The 20,908-nt window shown below is 40.5% G+C and overlaps 1 protein-coding gene across 2 annotated transcripts in view; it reads left to right on the top strand.

The window, feature by feature from the left end:
• The first annotated feature begins 8,356 nt into the window (after positions 1–8,356).
• TMEM65 (transmembrane protein 65) overlaps positions 8,357–20,908 on the top strand; it is a 62,393-nt gene continuing 49,841 nt past the window's right edge. The window contains exon 1 of one of the 2 annotated variants that reach the window (XM_076005045.1): positions 8,357–9,177. In XM_076005045.1, coding sequence (XP_075861160.1) covers positions 8,883–9,177 — 295 coding nt within the window. In that variant the 5' untranslated portion in view covers positions 8,357–8,882. The remainder of the gene's footprint in view (positions 9,178–20,908) is intronic. The other variant, XM_012788161.2, reaches the window with a different exon arrangement.

Raw genomic sequence — 20,908 nt, forward strand, 5'->3', positions numbered from 1 at the left:
AAAGGTTTTATTTTGCTCCCTGTGTCCTTAGGGTTTCTTTTTTCAAAACAGTACTGGATATTTGGGTTCTGTCTTTCTATCTTGGAGGCTTTCTTCAATTGTCTAGTAATTTTAGGCTCTAGGCTCATATTTTGTATTCAAGAATAAGATAACCTAAACTCTGGTTGGCAGGGCTGGTTAATTGGCTGGCTCCATTGTTAGGTGGTCTGGGTGAACTCTTATTGTGTGCTCAGGAAGGAATCCTTTAATGGCATGTCTACCAGTGTCTTTCAGGCAGAGGAGAACAGTGACAAGGGGGTCCATGAGTCAGTGTGTGGCCTTCGCTCATTTCCTTTTTTTGATGTACCTCCTTTTGCCCTCAGATGTTCATGGTGCCCCAAGCCAGGTGTCTGTCTACTAGCAAACTTCTAGATTTCTGCCAGGGTGAGGAAAGGGCAATCTCCCAGCTGCATGGTGAAGGAGAGGATCTGAGCTTATAACTATTTAAGTATTTTTAACTAGTTCTTTTGTTGTTAGTTCAATTATATCTCCACTTTCAGAGGTACCTAGTGCATCCAATTCCTGCACTCTTTTGAGGCTATGCTGAATTAATTCTCTTCTGTTAATAATTGATCCTATTCCAGCTTAGTTTTTACATTCTCTGGTCCACCAAGTTAATTATCACTCCTATATCTGCTTTCCATTTTACACTAATGTGTTGCTGTCATCTATTCTCACATTAGCTCTGTGCTTGGGATGCTATGTCTTTTTAAAGCCCATTTATATCCCTTTTAGTGTGATTTTATTACAAAGTGGCCATAATTACATGTGTTCAACCCATTTCTAACGGGCATTTCCTTTCCTTAAAATTTACTTGATGCTGCTGCTTTTGAAATTGTAGACCACTCATTCTAGAAACTTTATCATCCTTTAGCTTCTGTAGCTACAGTATTTTTTTTTCTCTTGACATGTCATCTCACTTTCTTTCCTTGGTTCTTTCTTCCTCCTTGCTTATCTCCTAAATGCTGTTGTTTCCCAGGTCTCTGTCTTCATTAACACACTTTCCATAGACAATGTCATCCACTTGCTTGGATTTAACCACTTTCTTAAGTGGTGTTAACTCCCAAATCTATGTCTATGGCTCTAGATGCACATAAAACCAGACAGAGGAAAAGAGGACCCTGTCTCCTTGTACACTAATCAGGCCAAACAAATGTCCTAGAGCCAAAACAGATCCTCCTTTAAGATAAAGGAAATAGCAGGAGTGAAAGAAAGCATCCAGTTTTATAATAGCAAGAAACAGAGCCAAGAAAGAGCTATATCAGTCATGATACGTGAGGTTTTGCTACAGTAAAAAGAAATCACCAAATCACACTGATGACACAAAAAAAGTTTATTTCTCTGTCATGAAAAACCTACCGGTGGTTAGAGCAACCCTCCAGGGTAGGGTTCTTTATTGGCTCACTATTCTAAGTCTCTGCAATTTCATGGAACTTCCCATTTCAACATATACTGTGAATCTCAGCCTCGTAGGAGATGAGAGAACTGTATGCAGCTCAACTATGGTTGAGCACAGACATCCAGAAGTATTTAATAAAATATGTCAGGTCTCTATCCATTGCTCAAAGTCACCTCTAACTTTATACTGTTGAACAGCAGTAATTCACGGCACCAAAAAAATATTAGGCCTTAAATAGAAAATTTGGCCTTAAACATAGAATCTTTTTATTTTTATGTTCCCAATACATAGCTTGATGGTTAGTACAGAGTGGGGTCAATATGTTGAAGTCAGATATGTTTTAGGAGATAATTTGATATGTCTCTTTCAAAAGGTGTTTAGAAAATCTGAATCAACCCCTTACTTTCCTTCCAACACAAACAGGAACATTCAACATCCTTCCAACACCAACACCATTCCCTGTTTCTTCTCCTACCTTGCTGCTTCCTCTGTCTCTTACAACCTCTCATCATCCCTATCCTTGACCGGTTTATAGTTTTAAATGATAACTGGATGCTGATGGCTCCCATATTTAAATATCCAGACTTTTTGCTTTGGAAATATGGATGGCTAGACTGCAGGGTGTTGGAGAGTAAAGGAAAGATGAGAAAAGAGAGACCCAAGTTGGATTCTCTCTCTCTCTCTTTTTTTTTTGAGACAGAGTCTCACTTTGTTGCCCAGGCTAGAGAGAGTGCCATGGCGTCAGCCTGGCTCACAGCAACCTCAAACTCCTGGGCTCAAGTAATCCTTCTGCCTCAGCCTCCCAAGTAGCTGGGACTACAGGCATGTGCCACCATGCCCAGCTAATTTTTTCTATATATATTAGTTGGCCAATTAATTTGTTTCTATTTATAGTAGAGACGGGGTCTCGCTGGTTTCGAACTCCTGAGCTCAAACGATCCACCCGCCTCAGCCTCCCAGAGTGCTAGGATTACAGGCGTGAGCCACTGCGCCCGGCACTCTCTCTTAGCTTTAAAGTTACATAAGTCTCTGATACTTCTAGGTATACTATTTAACACTAATACTAATTTTGCTGACACTAATTTTTAAATCTTGATGCCAATTAATACTACCTATCATTTGTTGAGCATCTACTTCATGTTAGGTATTCTGTCATGTTTTTTACATACATCGTCTCATTTTACCTTATTCTGTGGTGTAAATTTTAAGAAAAATCAATCAAAACAAAAACCAAAAAACCCAAGGCTTAGCATGATGAACAACATGTCCAAATTGCCATAGTTAATAGGTATTGGAGTTAAGATTTGAGCTCAAGAGACCCATGCTCTTTCTGGTATGCTATAAGCATTTGCATTTCAATATGCATTTTAGTATCAGTTTGACAATTTCTGAACATACACATATAAACACACAAACCCACCTTGGATTTTGATTGGGAATGTACTGAATTTATAGATTAGTTTGCTGTAATGGTTAATTTTATGTGTCATCTTGACTGGGCTAAGTTATCCCCAGATAGCTGGTAACACATTACTTCTAGATGTGTCTGTAAGGGTATTTCTGGAAGTAATTAGCATCTGAATTGGCAGATTGAATAAAAAGGATCACCCTCACCAATGCAGGTGGGCATCATCCAATCTGTGGAAGTCCACACTAGAACAAAAAGGAAAGGAAGGATGAATTTTCTTTCTGTTTCAGCTGGGACAGCTATTGTCTGCTACTCTTGGACATTGTGCTCCTGGTTTTCAGGCCTTTAGACTTGGACTGAATTACACACAGGCCATCAGCTTTCCTGAGCCTTCAGCCTGCAGATAGCAGATTGTGGTGTTACCAGTTGTTGAACTCCTTGGTTTTTGTCTTCTCTCAATCAAAGAATGAAAGCAAGGGACCATTTTGAAGTAGTAAGCAGCAAAGTTCATTAAGCAAGTATACTTCCAGTCATGGAGGCAGACTGCCAAGAAAGATTAGCAAGTGAAGGTACACTCCAGAAGTGGGGGTAGGAGTTGGCACAAGTCCCAGTGGATGGTGACACTGGGCTCTCTGTGCCATCCATTTTTTTTTTTTTTTCTTGTTTGGCTTCTCCTTCTTAATGACGTTCTCTCTTTTTTAATTTTTCTTGACCAATGGGAGAGGTCTCCTTCCTGCTGTCAGGCCAGGGAGTTTTCCAGCTTATATAGTTAGGCCCACATGTGTTGTGTACAAAGCCCACTGTGGAAGGGGAAACTATAATGTGTAACATTTCCTGTGTTGTTTCTGTTATGTTTCTTGTGATAGTTGTGGTTACTCTTATCTTGTTATTGTTACAGTATATATATATACAGTTACTCAGGATACTGTTTGTTTACATTGTTTGCTTTTGTAACTTTTTTACTCATGTCTCACTTTACTCATGTCTCACTCATGTTTCAATGTTAGTGTTCTTACACTAACATTTTGTGATACAGTTACCCTTATCTTGCAATGTGTTTTCGTGGTCAGTATCCCATTTGTTTACATGTCCTGTCCTGTACCTGCTCTGTTCATGTCTCACTTTCCTGCCTACAGTAACAACCGGACTTCTAAGTGTCTGTAATCATGTGAGCCAATTCCTCATGATAAATCTCCTTCTGTATATTTCTATATATCCTAGTGGTTGTGTTTCTCTGGAGAACCCTGACTAATATATTTGGGGAGAACTGACATTTTTTTTTTTTTTAAGAGACATGGTCTTGCTCTCTCTGGAGTGCAGTGGTGTGATCATAGCTCACTGTAGCCTGGAACTACTGAGGGATCCTCCTGCCTCAGCCTCCCAAGTAGCTGGGACTACAGGTGTGCATCACCATACCTGGATAATTTTTAAAATTTGTAGAGGCAGAGGTCTCACTATGTTGTCCATGCTGGTTTCAAACTCTTGGTCTCAAGTGATCCTCCCACCTCCCAAAGTGCTGGGATTACAGGTGTGAGCCACCATGCCTGGCTGAACTGACATCTTATGCTATTGAGTTTTCCAAACTTGAATTGGTAGTTCCCTCCATTTGTTTAAGTATTCTTTAACTTTTCTAATAAGATTTTGTGATTTTCTTGTGAAGTAGCACTTTATTTGCTATAATCCTGATAGAATAGGGGCCTTTCATGGGTCAGAATACTAAGGGAAGAACTTGATGGATGAGAAGCACAATAAGGAAACTGCAAAAATGTAGGCAGAAGAAATGATTAAAGGTTCCACTAAGTAAAGCAACAATTTCAAGAATTTTCAAGTGGAAGGCAATAGCTGGGTGCGGTAACATATCATAAATGGTAGGCACAAACAACTTTGTGCCCTGCCAGCAGCAGAAATGCCAAGAAATCTGGAGAGTAGTTATATGATGCAGCTAACCATGGACTGATGATTCAGCAGCAATTTTTCATGAGGAGGAGACTGTGATTAACATAACTGAGGTATGATGTTTGTCATCTTGAAAGTGAAGAGCAGACTGGGATGAGCCCAGGCTAAGTTTGCCTCTGGGCCCTCTATCCCTGTCTTCCATTTCTTAACCCTCTCCAGCCTGCCAGCACTACCTCTTCAGCACTCTCATATTTCCTTAGACCCTCCCCTTTGCTACTCCATCTAGACCTGCCTTATCCTCTACTTCTCCACAGCCCCATAAACAGACCCCAAATCCTCTTCCTCTATATCTCCTCCATTTATTCATATTTAGGGTACTCAGGTGTTCAGAGAAGGAAGCAGATAGGGGATTCAGTTAATATACATCCATGTATGCAATGATAGGTACGTGGGTATTTTTCAAATTAGGTACAAAGTCATAATCCTAGAGGTTTGAGAGGTCCATGGGAATTTAAATAATAATAGCAAATTATTTACTGAGCGCTTATGTTTTAGGTGCTGTTTGAAATGTTTACATGTGTTAATTCCTTTGGTTTCATTATAACCCTATAAAGCAGAGGCCCTCATCTCCATTTAACAGATAAGCAAACTGAGCAACATGTATTCATTCCCATGAAACAGATGAACCACCATTGAAAGGTTGATTTGTTTAGTTCAAGGTTCTGCAGCTAATACATGGTAGCATAAAACTCAAATGCAGGCAGTATGGGTCTACAGCTAGTGCTTTCAATCGCTTTGCAATGCTGTCATCTGGGGCTCGATTGGGGCTGGATGGTCTGAGATGGCCTCATGCAGATGAGTTAGCAGGCAGTTAGCTGGGCTGTTGGCTGGGGCCTCCTCCTCCATTTGGTCTTTCTAGCAGGATATCTCAGACTTCTTTATGTGCCATCTAGATTCCAAGAGGGCACATATCATCTAGGATATTATCTTGATGCAATGGTAGCCTCCAAGTATACCACCAGACAGGTTGTTCCAGAGGTCACAAAACAGATGTGTTTATAGACCAAATTAAGAAGCTGGAATCACACTGTTTTTGTGGTACTTTTAAAACACATTCTGAAATTATTTGGCATTACTCCCATTGAGAGGTGGGGTCTATACCCCTTCCTTGAATCTGGGTTGGCCTTAGTGGCTTGCTTATTACAGCCAATAAAGTATGGTGGAAATGATGCTGCATGACTTCCAAGATAGGTTAGAAAAGGCCATGAGATGAGTTCTTTTCAGACAAAGTCATAATCCTAGAGGTTTGAGAGGTCAAACCTTGGGGGAAGCCAGTTGCCAGGTGAGAAGTTCATCATGCTGGAGTGTCTGTGTGAAGGTGCTTTGGTTCACAGCCCCATCTGAGTTTCCAGGCAGCTAACTGCCAGCATCAACTTTCAACCACGTGAGTGAGCTATCTTGGATGTCCAGCCCAGCTGAACCTTCAAATGACAGCAGCTGCATTCACATCTGATTGCCACTACCTAAAAGACTCCATGAAAGAACTGCCCTAGTAAGTCCTTCCCGGATTTCTGAGCCACAAAATCAAGAGCAAAATAAACTGGCTATTTAAACCACTGAATTTTAGCATAATGTGTTCACACAAAGAGCAGCAATAGTCACCCAAACAGTTTACCAGCAAATAAAAAACAGAGTGAGAAGCAAGAAAGCGATAGGGTAACAAGTTTAGGATAGGCTGAAGGATTGTAGTACCTAAATCCTGTTTTATGCAATGTTTATATGTCCTAGCCCTTTCTACAGTGCCAGTCTTCTCTGCAGACAGTTTGGTTTGAGGAACAGAGTGGAGGGTAAGCAATATGGTTCAGCAGATTGTAGGGGCCTGGACCCAACATACATCTGTTCTGTTGGAGAGATGAGGGGCAAGTGTGTCTGGTGCAGCTGCCATTAGTTGGCTGAGTAGCTTGGGGTTTATCTACTTAGGCAGACATTACATGATTTACAGTGGGTATCACCAGTAGGTGTCCAATTTAGGGATGACATACTACCAATCTAAATGTACTATGATCCATACCTTATTAATATTTAAAGGTCACTTTGTTGGGAGTCGACTACCTCTCACCACCCTACCCACAGAGAGACAGAGACACCGAGGATGCAAACACACAAGAGGAGTTTATTTTCTGGCTAGCCAGGGTCCAAGCCTTGAGCACCAACGCAGTGGCCACTCTGGTAGGCAAAGACCCCCACCGGGGTTGCAGCGTGACTTTTATCCCTATGGTGCATACGCTATGCAGTGGCTGATCACGAGTGGATCATGGATTGACCTTTAACATGGTTGGGTGGCTGGTAGCCCCACTATACAGGGGCTCGAACAATGCAAAGTTGGCCCGAACAAGCAAGCAAGCAACAGTTTCTAGAAGCCGGATGTTGCTTCCGGCTTCACTGGGGGTGCAGGGCCTTGCAGGTGTGCAATACTCGCCCCCTCTCAACTTTGTGTTTCCACCCCCTTCTATCTAAAGCATTTGTTGCCCACTCTTCTGATCTAGGAGGTCTGGGCTGAGGTCCACAACTTCACATGTCTAAAAGCTCACGGACACATTTTGAGAAACAGAGTTAGAGAAATAGGAAGTTTTAGTGATTGCATTCCTCCCTTTACTCACAGTTGCATATTATGCCTACATATAGCAGCACATTTACTACATACAAAGTTCTGGGCTGGATGCAGCAGTGGATATAAGGATTTAGATCTTGATTACACTTGAGCAGATTTATTCTCTAAGTAGATTTATTCTCTAAGACAGGGTGCCTAAGTGTCATTAGACAGGTTCAGATAAAGCAGAGAACTCCCTTAGAAAGAGATAAGGGGAAGTTTAATGAACTAGGAGACCCTTTGACCTGGGCCTTGAAAGATGCTTAGGACCTGGACACGTGGCAGTCGCGGAGAATGGCAGATTTTTTTTTCCCCCCCGCTTGGGCTTTGACGAAAAAAAGAAACAAAACAAAACACAGAAGTACAAAATCACAAGCAACCGCCCAGAGAGGTCTGTGACATTCCTGCCTCCTGCTCTAGCGTTAACCATCTTCATGCAAGCTGCTGGCATCAGAACGGGAGGGGAGGACTGTTCTCCGCGTCAAGGTCTCAGTCTCAAACCCTCTTTCTTGGGGAGAGGCAGGACTGGCTTCGCCTGCTCCCGGGAGCGCCCGAGCGGGTGCCTCAGAGCCGGACGTCTGGGCGCGGGCGCTGACCCGGCGAGGGGCTGGGCTCGGGCGGCAGAGCTGCTCTCCGCCCGGCCAGTCCCGACTAGCGGGGCCGCACGCTGGGCACCTCACAGAGCGAGCTCCAGATGCGGTGGGCCCGGTGGCAGCTGCACTGGCAGCCGAGCGGGGCGGGGGGCGGGGGTCCAAAGCTCTTTCTCCCCACCCCAACCGGTGGATGAACAGCCGGGAGAACAGCCCAGGAAGCCCCTCTCCTTCCACCTTCACGCTCCAGTGGGGGCGGGGACGCGGCGAGCGCGGGCTCCTCCCCTACCCACTGCGCCGGCGCAGGCTCTCTCAAGCCTCGCCCCTTTCTCTCCTCCCCGCCTTCCTACCCCTCCTCTGGCCGCTAGGGGTAGCGGCGGCAGCGGCGGCGGCCTGAGGACGCGGCTGCTTTGAGGGCTCGGGAACCCCACAGAGTGGGGACGTGGGGAGGCGAGAGGGTGAGAAAGCTGGCGGGAGAGGAGGGCGGCGCCGGAGGAGGGCGGCGCTTGGCTGACTCATCCCTCTGGAAGATCGGACTGACAGGCTCATACACTCGCCGATCCCGCCCGCCCGCGCCGCTCCTCCTCAGCCGGGAGGCGCCCGCCCGCACCGCCCGCACCACCCCGCCCGCCCTCTCCGGGAGCTCTCGGAGCCCGGCCGGCTCAGAAAGTTTTTCTCGTCGGAGGGGCCGGAACCGTCGCGGGCCTTTTGGAAGGGAAGGGGGACGGAAGAGGAGGCGACAGCCGCGCGGGCCCGCGGAGTGCATGGTGCTCGGCGCCTCGGCTGCCGGTCAGGAGGACCTCGGGGCGGGGTCGGGCTGAGCCCAGCTGCTTCTGCCCTCAGCCTCGCCAGAAGCCGCCCGCGCAGACTGCCGCGGGGGTCCCCGCTCCTCAGCTCGCCATGTCCCGGCTGCTGCCGCTGCTGAGCAGCCGGACCGCGCGCAGCCTGAGGCCGGGCCCGGCCGCCGCTGCCGCCGCGCCCCACCCGCCGCCCTGGTGCTGCTGCGGGCGGGGGCTGCTGGCGCTCGCGGGCCCCGCCGGCCCCCGGGGGCTGGGCACCCACCCCAAGAAGGAGCCCATGGAGGCGCTCAACACGCCGCAGGGCGCGCGCGACTTCATCTACAGCCTGCACTCCACCGAAAGGAGCTGCCTGCTCAAGGAGCTGCACCGCTTCGAGTCCATTGCCATCGCCCAAGGTACGGGGGGCGGGTGGGGGCGAGTCCGGGGGCCCCGGCGCCCTCCTTTCCCCGCCGGCGCACCGGGAGCCCTTCCCGGCCCTGGGCCTTGGACCCCCTCTGCAGCCCCACCCGTCCGCCTCGCTCGCCAGCCGGGCCCGGCGCCTGGGACGGCTGCTGGCGGGGGGGCTTTCTGCCTCCTGAGTGTCCCCGAGGCAGGTAGGACGGGCGCGGATCGTGCCAGGCAGCCGCGGCCAGCGCCTGGCTTGTTCCTCCCCAGCCTCAGAATTTGAAGCTTCAGCTTAAAAAGCCAGCCAACACTTAGGGTTTTTCTTTTCATTTGCCGTGTGCCGCGTGTCCCCAGCCTTCCTGTCCCCGAGCCTTTGCTGCTTTCTTGCGAACGTGCACGCATTCAGGTGGCATGCTGTGCCTGCTCGGAGAAAGTGCTACCAACCCGACCGGCAGGAAGAAACTTTTCTTCAGTGGCTATCAAACGAAGGTGTTGGATGGCCAAAAAGAAGGGGTGTAGCTTCGTGTAAGTCAGGGATGCTTTCAGCTGCTTGTTTGCACACACATCTGGTTGTATTAATTTAAGCAACTGAAGGAAACATTTTCCTGGGAAATGAAAATAGCTTTAAGTCAAACTCCAGTTTTTGTTTCTCCAGAGGTTTAAAGAATGGAATAAATAAGAAGGTGTTTTTTTTTTTTTTTTTTTTTGAGTCTGTGGCTCTACAATCAAGAGCAGACTTCTGCTCAAAAGTAGTTTGGAACGATGAAAGCAAAGCTATTTTTAAGCTAACATGTTAGAATAGGATATTTTTAAAACAAGTGCCGAATGTGGTAGGTCAGAATTTGAGTCTAGGTGAAAAGACTAAAAGTTCAGAAAATCAAAAGAATGAAAGGAGCAAACGACTAAGATGAATTGTTTTAAAATATTTCTGCCATTTAAATACTGTTATATAAACAAAATACATTGCTTCACTTTGTATTACATTCTGTTGCGTTTGAAAGTTTTAAAAAAGTTTATTGCCCTCCCCCCAAGTTCCTGGATACATAACATCCCATAGATTCCTAAATTTAGAGCACATTGATTTGGAAAATGGCATTTGATTTACCAGAGGTATTTGAAAATATTATCTTTGGCCTATGTGAAGGAATGGAGGAAAGAATTATCTGCCTCATATAAGCATGACTTACTTGTATTACTTCAGAAACTTGTTTTAGTTGTGCCTTTTAACCAATTTTTCTCTCAGTTCAGGGAATTGTGGATCAATTTATAGTTTTGGGTGATTGATTCCAGACATTATCTACCCAGAAGGCTTTTACAGGAAAATGTAGCATCTTAATCAATTTAGTTATTAAATATGTAATCATGATGTAATATGAAATCATAATTGAATACTAGCATATTTGTAATTTATGTGTGCACTCAGTAGGTGGTTTAAAATATTCAAGTCTAAAAATGTGCTTCTTGGAAAACAATATAGACAGTCATATACTAGAACATTAATTTTCAAATCTTTTTCCATTGGCAAGACTATTTGAACACACATTTTTGCCTTTTCTAAGTAATTTCTTGAAAATTTTGCATTGTCAACATGTTACAGGATTGGAATGCCCTATGATTATAGTCTTATGGCAGTTCTTGAAAAGCATGTCCTGAATATGACTGAATAAATTTTATCTCATACGTTATTGTTTTTGCACATACCAGCAGTATTACAGTAGGAAGGCCACATTTTCCAATGAAGATAATATTTTTTACTTTAACGTGGTTTTAAATATTCTGGAAAGGATGCAAAAGCTTTAATCAATGGAGATCATTAGCATCAATTAAACTTAATTATGTAACTCAGGAAAGAGAAGTTAGTAATTTAAATTTGTCTTCTTTGTTCTGGAGCAGTGGTCCTCAAACTTTTTAAACAGGGGCTAGTTCACTGTCCCTCAGACCGTTGGAGAGTGTGCACTGTGGTCCCATGACCAGTGGCTGTTAAGCAGGACTGGCAGCAATGGCAAAAACACCCAAACACCCAAAGGGCCTGACAAATGTCCTGGGGGGGGGTATGTGGCCCTGGGGCTGTAGTTTGAGGATGCCTGTTCTGGAGAAACAGGCAAGGATATGGGGAACAATGATATAGACAAATGCTTGTCTCTCCTGTTTATAAGCTAAAGAATGTCAAAGTGTAAATCAGCTATTTTTGCTTTTGTTGATGACTAAATTATTGCCCTTGGAATCAAATGATGCTTCCAGCTGCTGCTGCTTCAACTCTTTGTGCAGTGTTGGTGTTCATTTATTGTGTTCAATATCAACTAGAATTGAAACTTAGGAAATTACCTTATTCATTAATCATTTAAGGTAAAAAGGATTTTACTGTGTTGGGAATGCATATGCTCATTCCACTGCTGAAATCAACATTTTCTTTTTCCAGACAAATGAAAAACTCCCATATTTTTCTTTTATTGTTGCTTTTTGAATAATATTTTCAAATACACAACTATGTACTAAATGTGTGTGTACTAAGTACACTTTCTCATGAAAATAATTATCTGTTAAAAGGGATGTTTGTTATTATAGGAAATGTTATGTGTCCTTGGGAAGGGTGCTTGTGTGATCTAATGAAAGTTTTGGCTTTGGTGTGGAAACATCATGTAAGAAAAATCATCTAGGCTGGCGAGGTGGCTCACGCCTGTAATCCTAGCACTCTGGGAGGCCGAAGCAGCCGGATTGCTCGAGGTCAGGAGTTCAAAACTAGCCTGAGCAAGAGTGAGACCCCGTCTCTACTATAAATAGAAAGAAATTAATTGGCCAACTAATATATATATAGAAAAAATTAGCCGGGCATGGTGGCACATGCCTGTAGTCCCAGCTACTTGGGAAGCTGAGGCAGGAGGATTGCTTGAGCCCAGGAGTTTGAGGTTGCCATGAGCTAGGCTGACGCCATGGCACTCACTCTAGCCTGAGCAACAAAGTGAGACTCTGTCTCAGAAAAAAAAAATCTTCTAGGCTTTGATGTGGCAGTGGAATCTACTGTTGAAATTTGGTACATTTGCCCTTATCTTTCTTACATGTTTATCAGTAGGCATGTGATATAGTCTGTGATGAGATAAAAACTTTAGAATCAGTAACAGATAAAGCAGACTTTGTGGAATGTCTTATCATAGTTAAATAGGATATTGTGATTTTTAAATTACACACTGATTTCCTCACCAATTTTAAAGAAGTTGATGTTGCACCCTAAAGTTACCTGCTCAACCTGATCTCTCTTTTCCCATAAACAGGCTATATTCTGCTGATGGTATATTCATTGTTGGTTCATGTTTTTACAAGTAGTACTGGCAAGCTGACATTACAATTGCTTTTTAATATTAGCCAAGATTTTTAAAACAATTTTTCCCCAATTTTTGTAATTAATATTTCTATTTTTTAAATTATTTTTTAAAACTTTTTAAAAATAGCAATTTGGTTTTGAAAGATGGACAGTGGGTTTGAAACATGGATATTAGTTATCCATTGTGATATCACAAATTATTCCAAAGCATAGTGGCTTAAAACAAGCTTGTATTAGCTTACAGTTTCTGAGGCTCAGAAGTCCTGGAGGAGCCTAATTGAGTATTTTTGAGTCAGGGTCTCTTATGAAGTTTAAATCAAGCTTTCAGCTGGGGCTGCTGCATCTGAAGTCTTGACCTGGGTTGGAGGGTCAGTTTCCAAGAAGGCTCACTTATATGGGCTGTTGGCTGGAAGTGTCAAGTTCTTAACATGTGGTCCTCTCCAAAGGTCTTCCTGAGTGTTCTCGAGACATGTCAGTGAGTTTTCTCTAGCATAAGTGATGAGAGAGAGTAAGAGTGAGAAAGAGTGAGAGAGTGTGTGTGGGCGCCTAAGCTGGAAGCCACAGTCTTTTATAACCCAGTCTGAGAAATGATAGTCCATCTCTTTTGCCCTGATACTGTGGGAGGGAACTACACAGAATGTGAATACCAGGAAGTGGGAATCTTTGGGGGCCATCTTGGAGGCTGACTTCCATAGTTATTTAAGGTGTATTGGGGAGGTACAATGAGAGAGATGAAGAAAAGGAACTTCTTAAGGAATATTTTTGTTAAATATGTACTTAAGATGTTTAAAAAATGAGATTGTTTTTACATATAGCGAATAAGAGATATACTGAGGTGAACAGAACAGTTTTTCTATCAATGTTAGATTTTAATTAGCTTGCAAATTTTGTTTCTCTGTATAACAAGTGGTAATTGTATACTTTTAAAATTTGTTTTTACCATGTATCTACATCTGTAAATGTTAACAATATAATTATAAACCTTAATCTTATAGCCTGTTCACTTTTCATAATTGTTTTATTTAAAGTAGGATGAACAGCTTTGAGTACTTGCCATATAGCATAAGGAGCCTTTGACAAAATGAAAACAAAGAGTTGATATTAAGTTGGATATCTAGAATACTTAAAAATAAATTAAGATTTGTTATGGAGTCACTGTCCACTAGGAATCTTGGACCTTTAACAAGATTATGCCCATTTTTCTCAACCCTTTGCTCAGGATTATGTGAGAAAGTAGGAATTATTTTAAGCTATTGGCCTCCAGAATGGATTAGGAATAATGTTGGCTTTACTCAAAAAGAATTCAAAAAAGAGCAAGAAAAACATTTCATGCTCCAAATTAAGGTATATGAATAAAGATATTTTAGTGCCTTGATTGAAATTTTAATGCCTTGATTGAAATAGTAAAAGAAAAATAAGGGTGGTACAGCTCCATCTAGGCCCAATAAGAGGGGAAGAATAAGGATGAAGGTATGAAGTATGAATTGAGGCAAAAGGAGTGAGAATCTCTAATAAGCCAAGACTTTCTGTATCTTGGCCTAGAAAGGTTAAATGAAAGTTGGCTATAATTAGTTACTTTACCAATATGGAAATAACCTAATTATAACAGTATATTCCAACAGATTTAATTTCTGAATTCTTAGAGTAGTATACTGGGTATATGTTGGAGTGGCCTTATTATTAGGGATTACTGCCAGTAGAAGACAGATAATCAAATAGAATGTTTTTCTTTCCATTATAAAACAGATACATGCTATTTAATAACCTTTAATCATCACTTACATATAACTTGATGTCCAAAGTTATGTGTGACTTAAAATAAGCACTCTATTTAATGATTTTGTGGATCAGGAATATAGGGAAGACTCAGCTGGATGCTGTTTCATGTGTTATTTACAGAGATCATTCAATAAACATAAGCTGGTTGGGCTGGTCAGAAGGTCCAAGGTGGGTTTATTTACATGTCTGACACTTTGGTGGAGATGGCTGGAAGGCTGGGCTTGATTGGAACTGTTGAACCAAGCACAGGTACCTGGCCTTACCAGTATGACAATCTCAGGATGGTTGTAACACTTGGATGGTAGGTCAGGATTCCCAGAGAAAATGTTCCAAGAGGACTAGGTAGAGGCTGTAAGACTTTGTATTGGTTTTTTATTGCTGCTTTAACACATTACCAAAAATTTAGTGGCTTAGAACAACACAAACTTATTCTCTTAGAGTTCTGGAAGTTGAATCCAAAACAAGTCTTGGGCTAAAATCAAAGTGTCAGCAAGGCTCTCTCCTTCCGGAGGCTCTAGGGGAGAATGTATTCTCCCCTAGAGCATTCCTTGGTTCCTGGCCATATCACTTGAATCTCTGCTTCAGTTGTTGCATCATCTTCTCCCTCATTGACCTTTTTGCCTTCCTCTCATAAGGGCCCTCATAATTACATTTAGGGCCTGCTGGATAATCAAGGATAATCCCACTCTCAGACTTCTTAATTTAATCACACCTGCAAAGTCTCTTTTGCTTTGTTGGAGGATTAGTATATGGATATCTTTAGGGGCCATTATTCAGCCCACCATGGACTTGTTATGACCTAGCCTTGGAAGTCCCAGAACATCATTTCTGCTGCATGTTATTAGTCAAGTAACTCACTACAGCTATCAGCCTCCTCACCTCTCTCTTAAATAAATGAACTTGGTGGTAATTGTTTTCCTAGGTTGTGTAATCTTTTCACTTCTATGTTCTTGACTAAATGCTAAATATTAGAAATTTAGGAAATAATGGCTTCCAGATAAGTCATGCACTGCTATCTATAGTTTAATTCACCAGTAATTAAATTGGTCTTTTTTGTCTCAGTAGGCACTTATTGTTTTTTTATAAAAGTGTGACAAGCAAATTTTTATCAACAAATTTGTGGATAGGACAATTGAAATAATAGAAAGTCAGTAATTTATAGGGTCATCCAGAGGATCAGGTAGAACTAACGATTAGTTGGAATGTTTGGGATGATCTAATATTGAATCATTATTAGTAGAGATTATTTTAGTTTTTCAAAAAATAGTGATAAACATGTAGAACAACATTCTTGTCTGCTTCCTTTAGGTGTGTTTGGAACAAATAGGGACTAAATCACTGAATGCAGATTTTATTAGCATCTTGCTTAAGTCAGATGAACTAATTCATTTGTAGCTTTATAGGACTCTCTAGCCTTGTCTTTGACTCACAGGTTTATATCAGCTTTAAGATAATAAAAACATCACATAAAAACAAGTAGTTATAGGTAAAAATTACTACATACAATAGGATAAATGAGAGGCTCTTGTAGACAAAAGACTTTGCAGGTCAGACTTTGAAACATTTACTTTGATGGCTTTTGGTGGTAATATATTTGGACATAATTGCATTTTTCTCTGCCTTAGTAAAAGTATAATAATCACAATTTAGTTTCTACCAGATGTCAGAGTCCTTATATACTATATTTTAATATGACAATTTTCTTTGGGGCTACTTCTATTTGTAGACATACTAGCATTACATCAAATGCCCCCAGAACACTGTGCTATTTCATTTGGCATGCTTCTTAGACTCTGGTATAGTGGTAGTGAAATGTGTCAGGCTTAGTCTGCCCTTCCCCCTCCTCAGTGCTCTCAGATTATTCTACTCTATTTTCTTTTATTCCTTGTGGTTGTGGTAAACTCTTTTCTGTTGTGTAAGGAGGTCTGCTTCTTGGCATTCTGTTATTATTTCTTTTTTTTTTTTGAGACAGAGTCTCGCTTTGTTGCCCAGGCTAGAGTGAGTGCCGTGGCGTCAGCCTAGCTCACAGCAACCTCAAACTCCTGGGCTCGAGTGATCCTTCTGCCTCAGCCTCCCGGGTAGCTGGGACTACAGGCATGCGCCACCATGCCCGGCTAATTTTATATATATATATCAGTTGGCCAATTGATTTGTTTCTATTTATAGTAGAGACGGGGTCTCGCTCAGGCTGGTTTTGAACTCCTGACCTTGAGCTATCCGCCCGCCTCGGCCTCCCAAGAGCTAGGATTACAGGCGTGAGCCACAGCGCCCGGCCTCTGTTATTATTTCTAATGACTGCCCTTCTGCAGTGTTTTTTTGTTTTTGTTTTTTAAATAAAAATTTCTTTTATCTTTTTTTACTCCCCCCCCAGAGCACAACTGCTCTATTCAAGTCAATCCATAGTGTTTTAAATTTTCTTTTTTTTTCATTTTTTCCCTTTTCTAGACTCTTCCCTCCTCCCCCATAATTATCAATATGGTTTAATCTTGATAGACATTTCAAGAACCACTACTCTCTTTTGTATTTCCTGCTAATCAGTTGCATCTATCACATTGTTATTGATCTTTGACTCTTCAGCTCTCACATTAAAGATCTTTCTTGTGATAATATCCCTCCTAATAGGCTCTATAGCCAATTGTTCTGCAAAGGCTATGGTTGCACAATAGAATTCTTTAAATTTTCTCGCTAAAGTTATGCTCAATAATAGAATTGCTCTAGATTACCTACTGCTAAACAAGGAAGAATTTGTGCAGTTGCTGACACTTCTTGTTGTACATGAATGAATACATCGTGTATTATATTCAGTAGTAGGAGGTTAATGAACAGGTTGCTTGGTTGAAAATGCATCAGAATTAAGCAATTAACCATGGAAATGCCTTAAAATGGTCATGGTTAAAAACACAGTTGACAAACTTTGGATATTTCTTTGACCTATAATAATTTAACATAATAAATATAATTATGACTAATAACATTCCAAGACATATCAGAATTTTAGGATTCTCATACAATTTTGAAATATATTAATAACATCCATAAAATATAATTCAAAGGTTAAACATCATTTCCTATTTGACAACACTTCCCATGTAATTTAGCATCTCAAATAAGCCTGTTTATTATCTCTTAGATGCTTTTATAACATCCCAAAGTTAGTTTGAGGTCAAAAGATTTAATTTTGAATTTGAAACTTGATTGGGGAAGCCTGTAAAATATGTCAAAGGTTTACAAAACAATCAAAATAGGATTATAGGTCACTAAAATAATATTCATTTAGCCAAAGTGGTAATTAAAAGGGTTTAAAAAGAAAATAACCTTTATTCTTTGATAGAAAAGAGATTCTGTTTTCCAGACAATCAAAAGACTTGATAAAGACAGCATGAGATGGAATCTGTCTCTCTTCTATCCTCTTTTTCTTTTTTGTAGTTTACTCAAAAGATGAACAAAAATGTTTTATCATCTCTCATTGATACTGATGAAATTCTAGTTCAAAAGAGAAAATCAAATTGTAGTTTTGTATTAGTATATTATCAATACTAAAACTGATTTTAATAAAACCTCATAAAGAAATCCATTCAATCTTAGCATTTTGTCCACACAATATTTCTATAAGCCTTTTATAATCTCTTATAATTTTTTCTATCCTCTTTTCCCAACTTTCTTTATTCATTTAGTTTTAGCTACATCTTTTTTTAATTTCTTCAATTTGAAACAACTTTCAAATAACTTCTAAAGTAGTCAAAACGTTTTTTTGAGATAATACATGCCACTGGTTAGCTGGAAAGAAAAATACATTTTCATGCCTTTACAGTTTTCTTCACTAAAAACATACCTTGCTTTTCTTTATATACTCCAAGTACAGAATTGTTTCTCTTGTATCTAGTAGTTTTAATTACCTATATTAACTAACAACAAACACATTCATACCTTTACAACTTTGTTCAATAAAAACATACCTTGTTTTTCTTTATACACTCTATGTAAAGAATTGTTTGTATCTAATAGTTTTCATTACATTTATTAACTATTAATATAATTTTAACTCTTAGTAACCGTTATTTCTAGTGAAAACCTAAGAAGTAATTTTGAACTGTTTTATATCAATTATTTGTAGATGAAAACCATTTCATATTTTTTAAAAAAGATATATTTCCTCAATTTCTTTGGCTTACTAACAGATGTAAATATATTTAGCTTTTCTATACCTTATACAATTAAGATGCCAAAGTATGTATATAAGCTTAAACTTATGTTTAATAATTACTGTTTCTATATTTTAACTTACTTAGAAATGACGCAGACATTTTGTCATTACCTATTACTTGATTTAACGTAACATGACTTTTAAGGTTTTAAAATTACTTAAATCAGTTTTGAAACTATGACACAGGTACCCTTCCTGATGTCTTCCCGTGTTGTCCTGGGTCCTGAATAACCATGTAGTACCCAAGATGGCCATGAAGGGCAGGGGCCTTCTGGGTCCTGAATTTACACACCAGATGGAGAGCTCAAGGCAGAGGACAAACCTGTAAAGAGGAAGCCTGAAAGAATCAACTGCTCTAAGCATGGCCAGGAGGCAAAGCTCCCCAGGGAAGAAAGGGTCATATGAGGCTTCATTCTGCTTATAGGTAGTGATCTAGGCACTGAGGACATGTCACCAGGCTTTACCATGGCCACCTGTCCAGACCTCAGAATCTAGAGGCTCAAAATGAAACATAATCTCATACTAAGATGTGTACAAGGCCTCAGGGAAGCCTGGCAGCCAGCCCTTATAGCTTTAGGTCACAGACATCAAGCAAAAGTCAGAAATGTTACAGAAGCAGCAGTTTTATAACCTTAAAACATGTAGCAGCAACAGCATAAACCTGTCTGACCAGTAGACTCAGACAAAAATGTATGAATTGTATTTAACACATTGACTGCCACACTAGAAAAAAATTACTTCCCTGGGGCCACGGTGTTTTGTTAAAACAAAATGATCCTTTCTAATTTGTTATTTTTTAAATAGTTTTCTGTGCATGAATAGTTTTCTGTTGCATGAATATGCAACACAATCCATCCATGTTTTTAGAATTAAATTGTCAATATTAATTGTAACAGTAAGAACATCAACAAGTAAGATTTTCATGAACCAACTGCAGGGTTTTGCTTCTTGAGGCCTTGGGCTCAAAACTAGCATGAGTTAAATACAATTCACATGGCAGATAATGGGTTAACTGATAATTCTGAAACTATTCCTATTTTATTTTACCAACAATTTAAAAACTAGCTTTATTTACCAAATGTTATCACATACACATAACACATATCTACGTATAGATACACAGAAGCAGATCTTACAGCTTACTGGTTTCATAAAGAAGTCTCATTTGTTGGTTTTCAAATAGTTTTTCTTTTCCCCATTCAGTCTGTTAATCTTATATTAAATTACTCATTTCATTACCCTAAACAATTGTTATTAACCTTAAATTTGCATTTTTAAAGGGATGACTCTTAGGTCAAACAAGGTAGAAAACTTACATCTCAAAAGCACAGAGCTGAGACTTCAGGCCTAAATATTGTACCATCATTTGCCCAATCCAAGAAAGAAGGGTGTAGATACAGGTCCAGTTAACACAAGATGGCAAGGAAAAGTGCCTTAAACAAAGTTAAGACTTTTTATGTAAATTTTAACCGATGGCAAGAGTTTCTAGTGATTCAATCCTCCCTCTATTCTAGTGTACAGAGGCAGACACACTTACAAAGGGAGATTTACTTTGTAGAAGTAAACTTATTATACGAAAAGATTTCAAAATAGCCAGCTGAATGCCAGAAGATAGTATTTTGGAGACTAATTCAGTTCAATAGGCAGTCTTTTAAATTTAGCTATTGTTTATCTTAACTAAAATTACTGAGTTTAAGGTAGAACCCATTAAAGAATTAAAGAAAGCATTCTCTATGCCTGAATTCAGCATGGATAACTTTTAAAAAGAAGCAAGGTTAACTTAATTGAGGGCCTGCCTTTTACAAATACTTTATCTATCCAGGATAACTTTCTTTTAGCCTTTAGGGCAGGATAATAACTAAGCTAAAAGGTTAGCAGATTTAATTTTTCTTATCAATGAGTCACTTAAGCTTTTTATTTGCATTTTATAAAGAGTCTTTTAAGAGAGATTATAAAAATATTGAAATCTTTTTAGAAGCTTCTGCACATCAGTATGCATCCCTGGATGAGCCTAATTTGGGAGTCCTCATTTTTAAAGGCACTTCTTAAAGCGTAGTGTTGTTCATTTGGAATGTTTTACTATAATTTTAAATTACTTTTTAGTAAGGTTTTGTCATTTCTATAAGTGTTTGCTGCTCCTGGGGCCTAGTATTTATACATGTATAGGTAGGCATATCCAGAAGGTACTCAGTTCATCAGAAAGGAAGGATTCCATTTTTATGTTGAATCTTAGCTTTGGCATTCAGGTTCCCTTGATCAAATTAGCCAATGATTTTTTTTCTTTACCTAAGTGCGCAAGAAAAAGAAACAAAGGGGTAGAACACAAAAATCCCTGTGAATTTCTGAAAGTTGAAGTTAGCACCCCCTGCAGTATTGCCATTTACTGCCAGTTTCTGTCTGACCCAGTCAGACATCCAAGGTCTCTAAGTGGATTCAAGCC

This window comes from Microcebus murinus, chromosome 7 (genome assembly GCF_040939455.1).
Source record: "Microcebus murinus isolate Inina chromosome 7, M.murinus_Inina_mat1.0, whole genome shotgun sequence".
Classification (NCBI taxonomy): Eukaryota; Metazoa; Chordata; class Mammalia; order Primates; family Cheirogaleidae; genus Microcebus; species Microcebus murinus.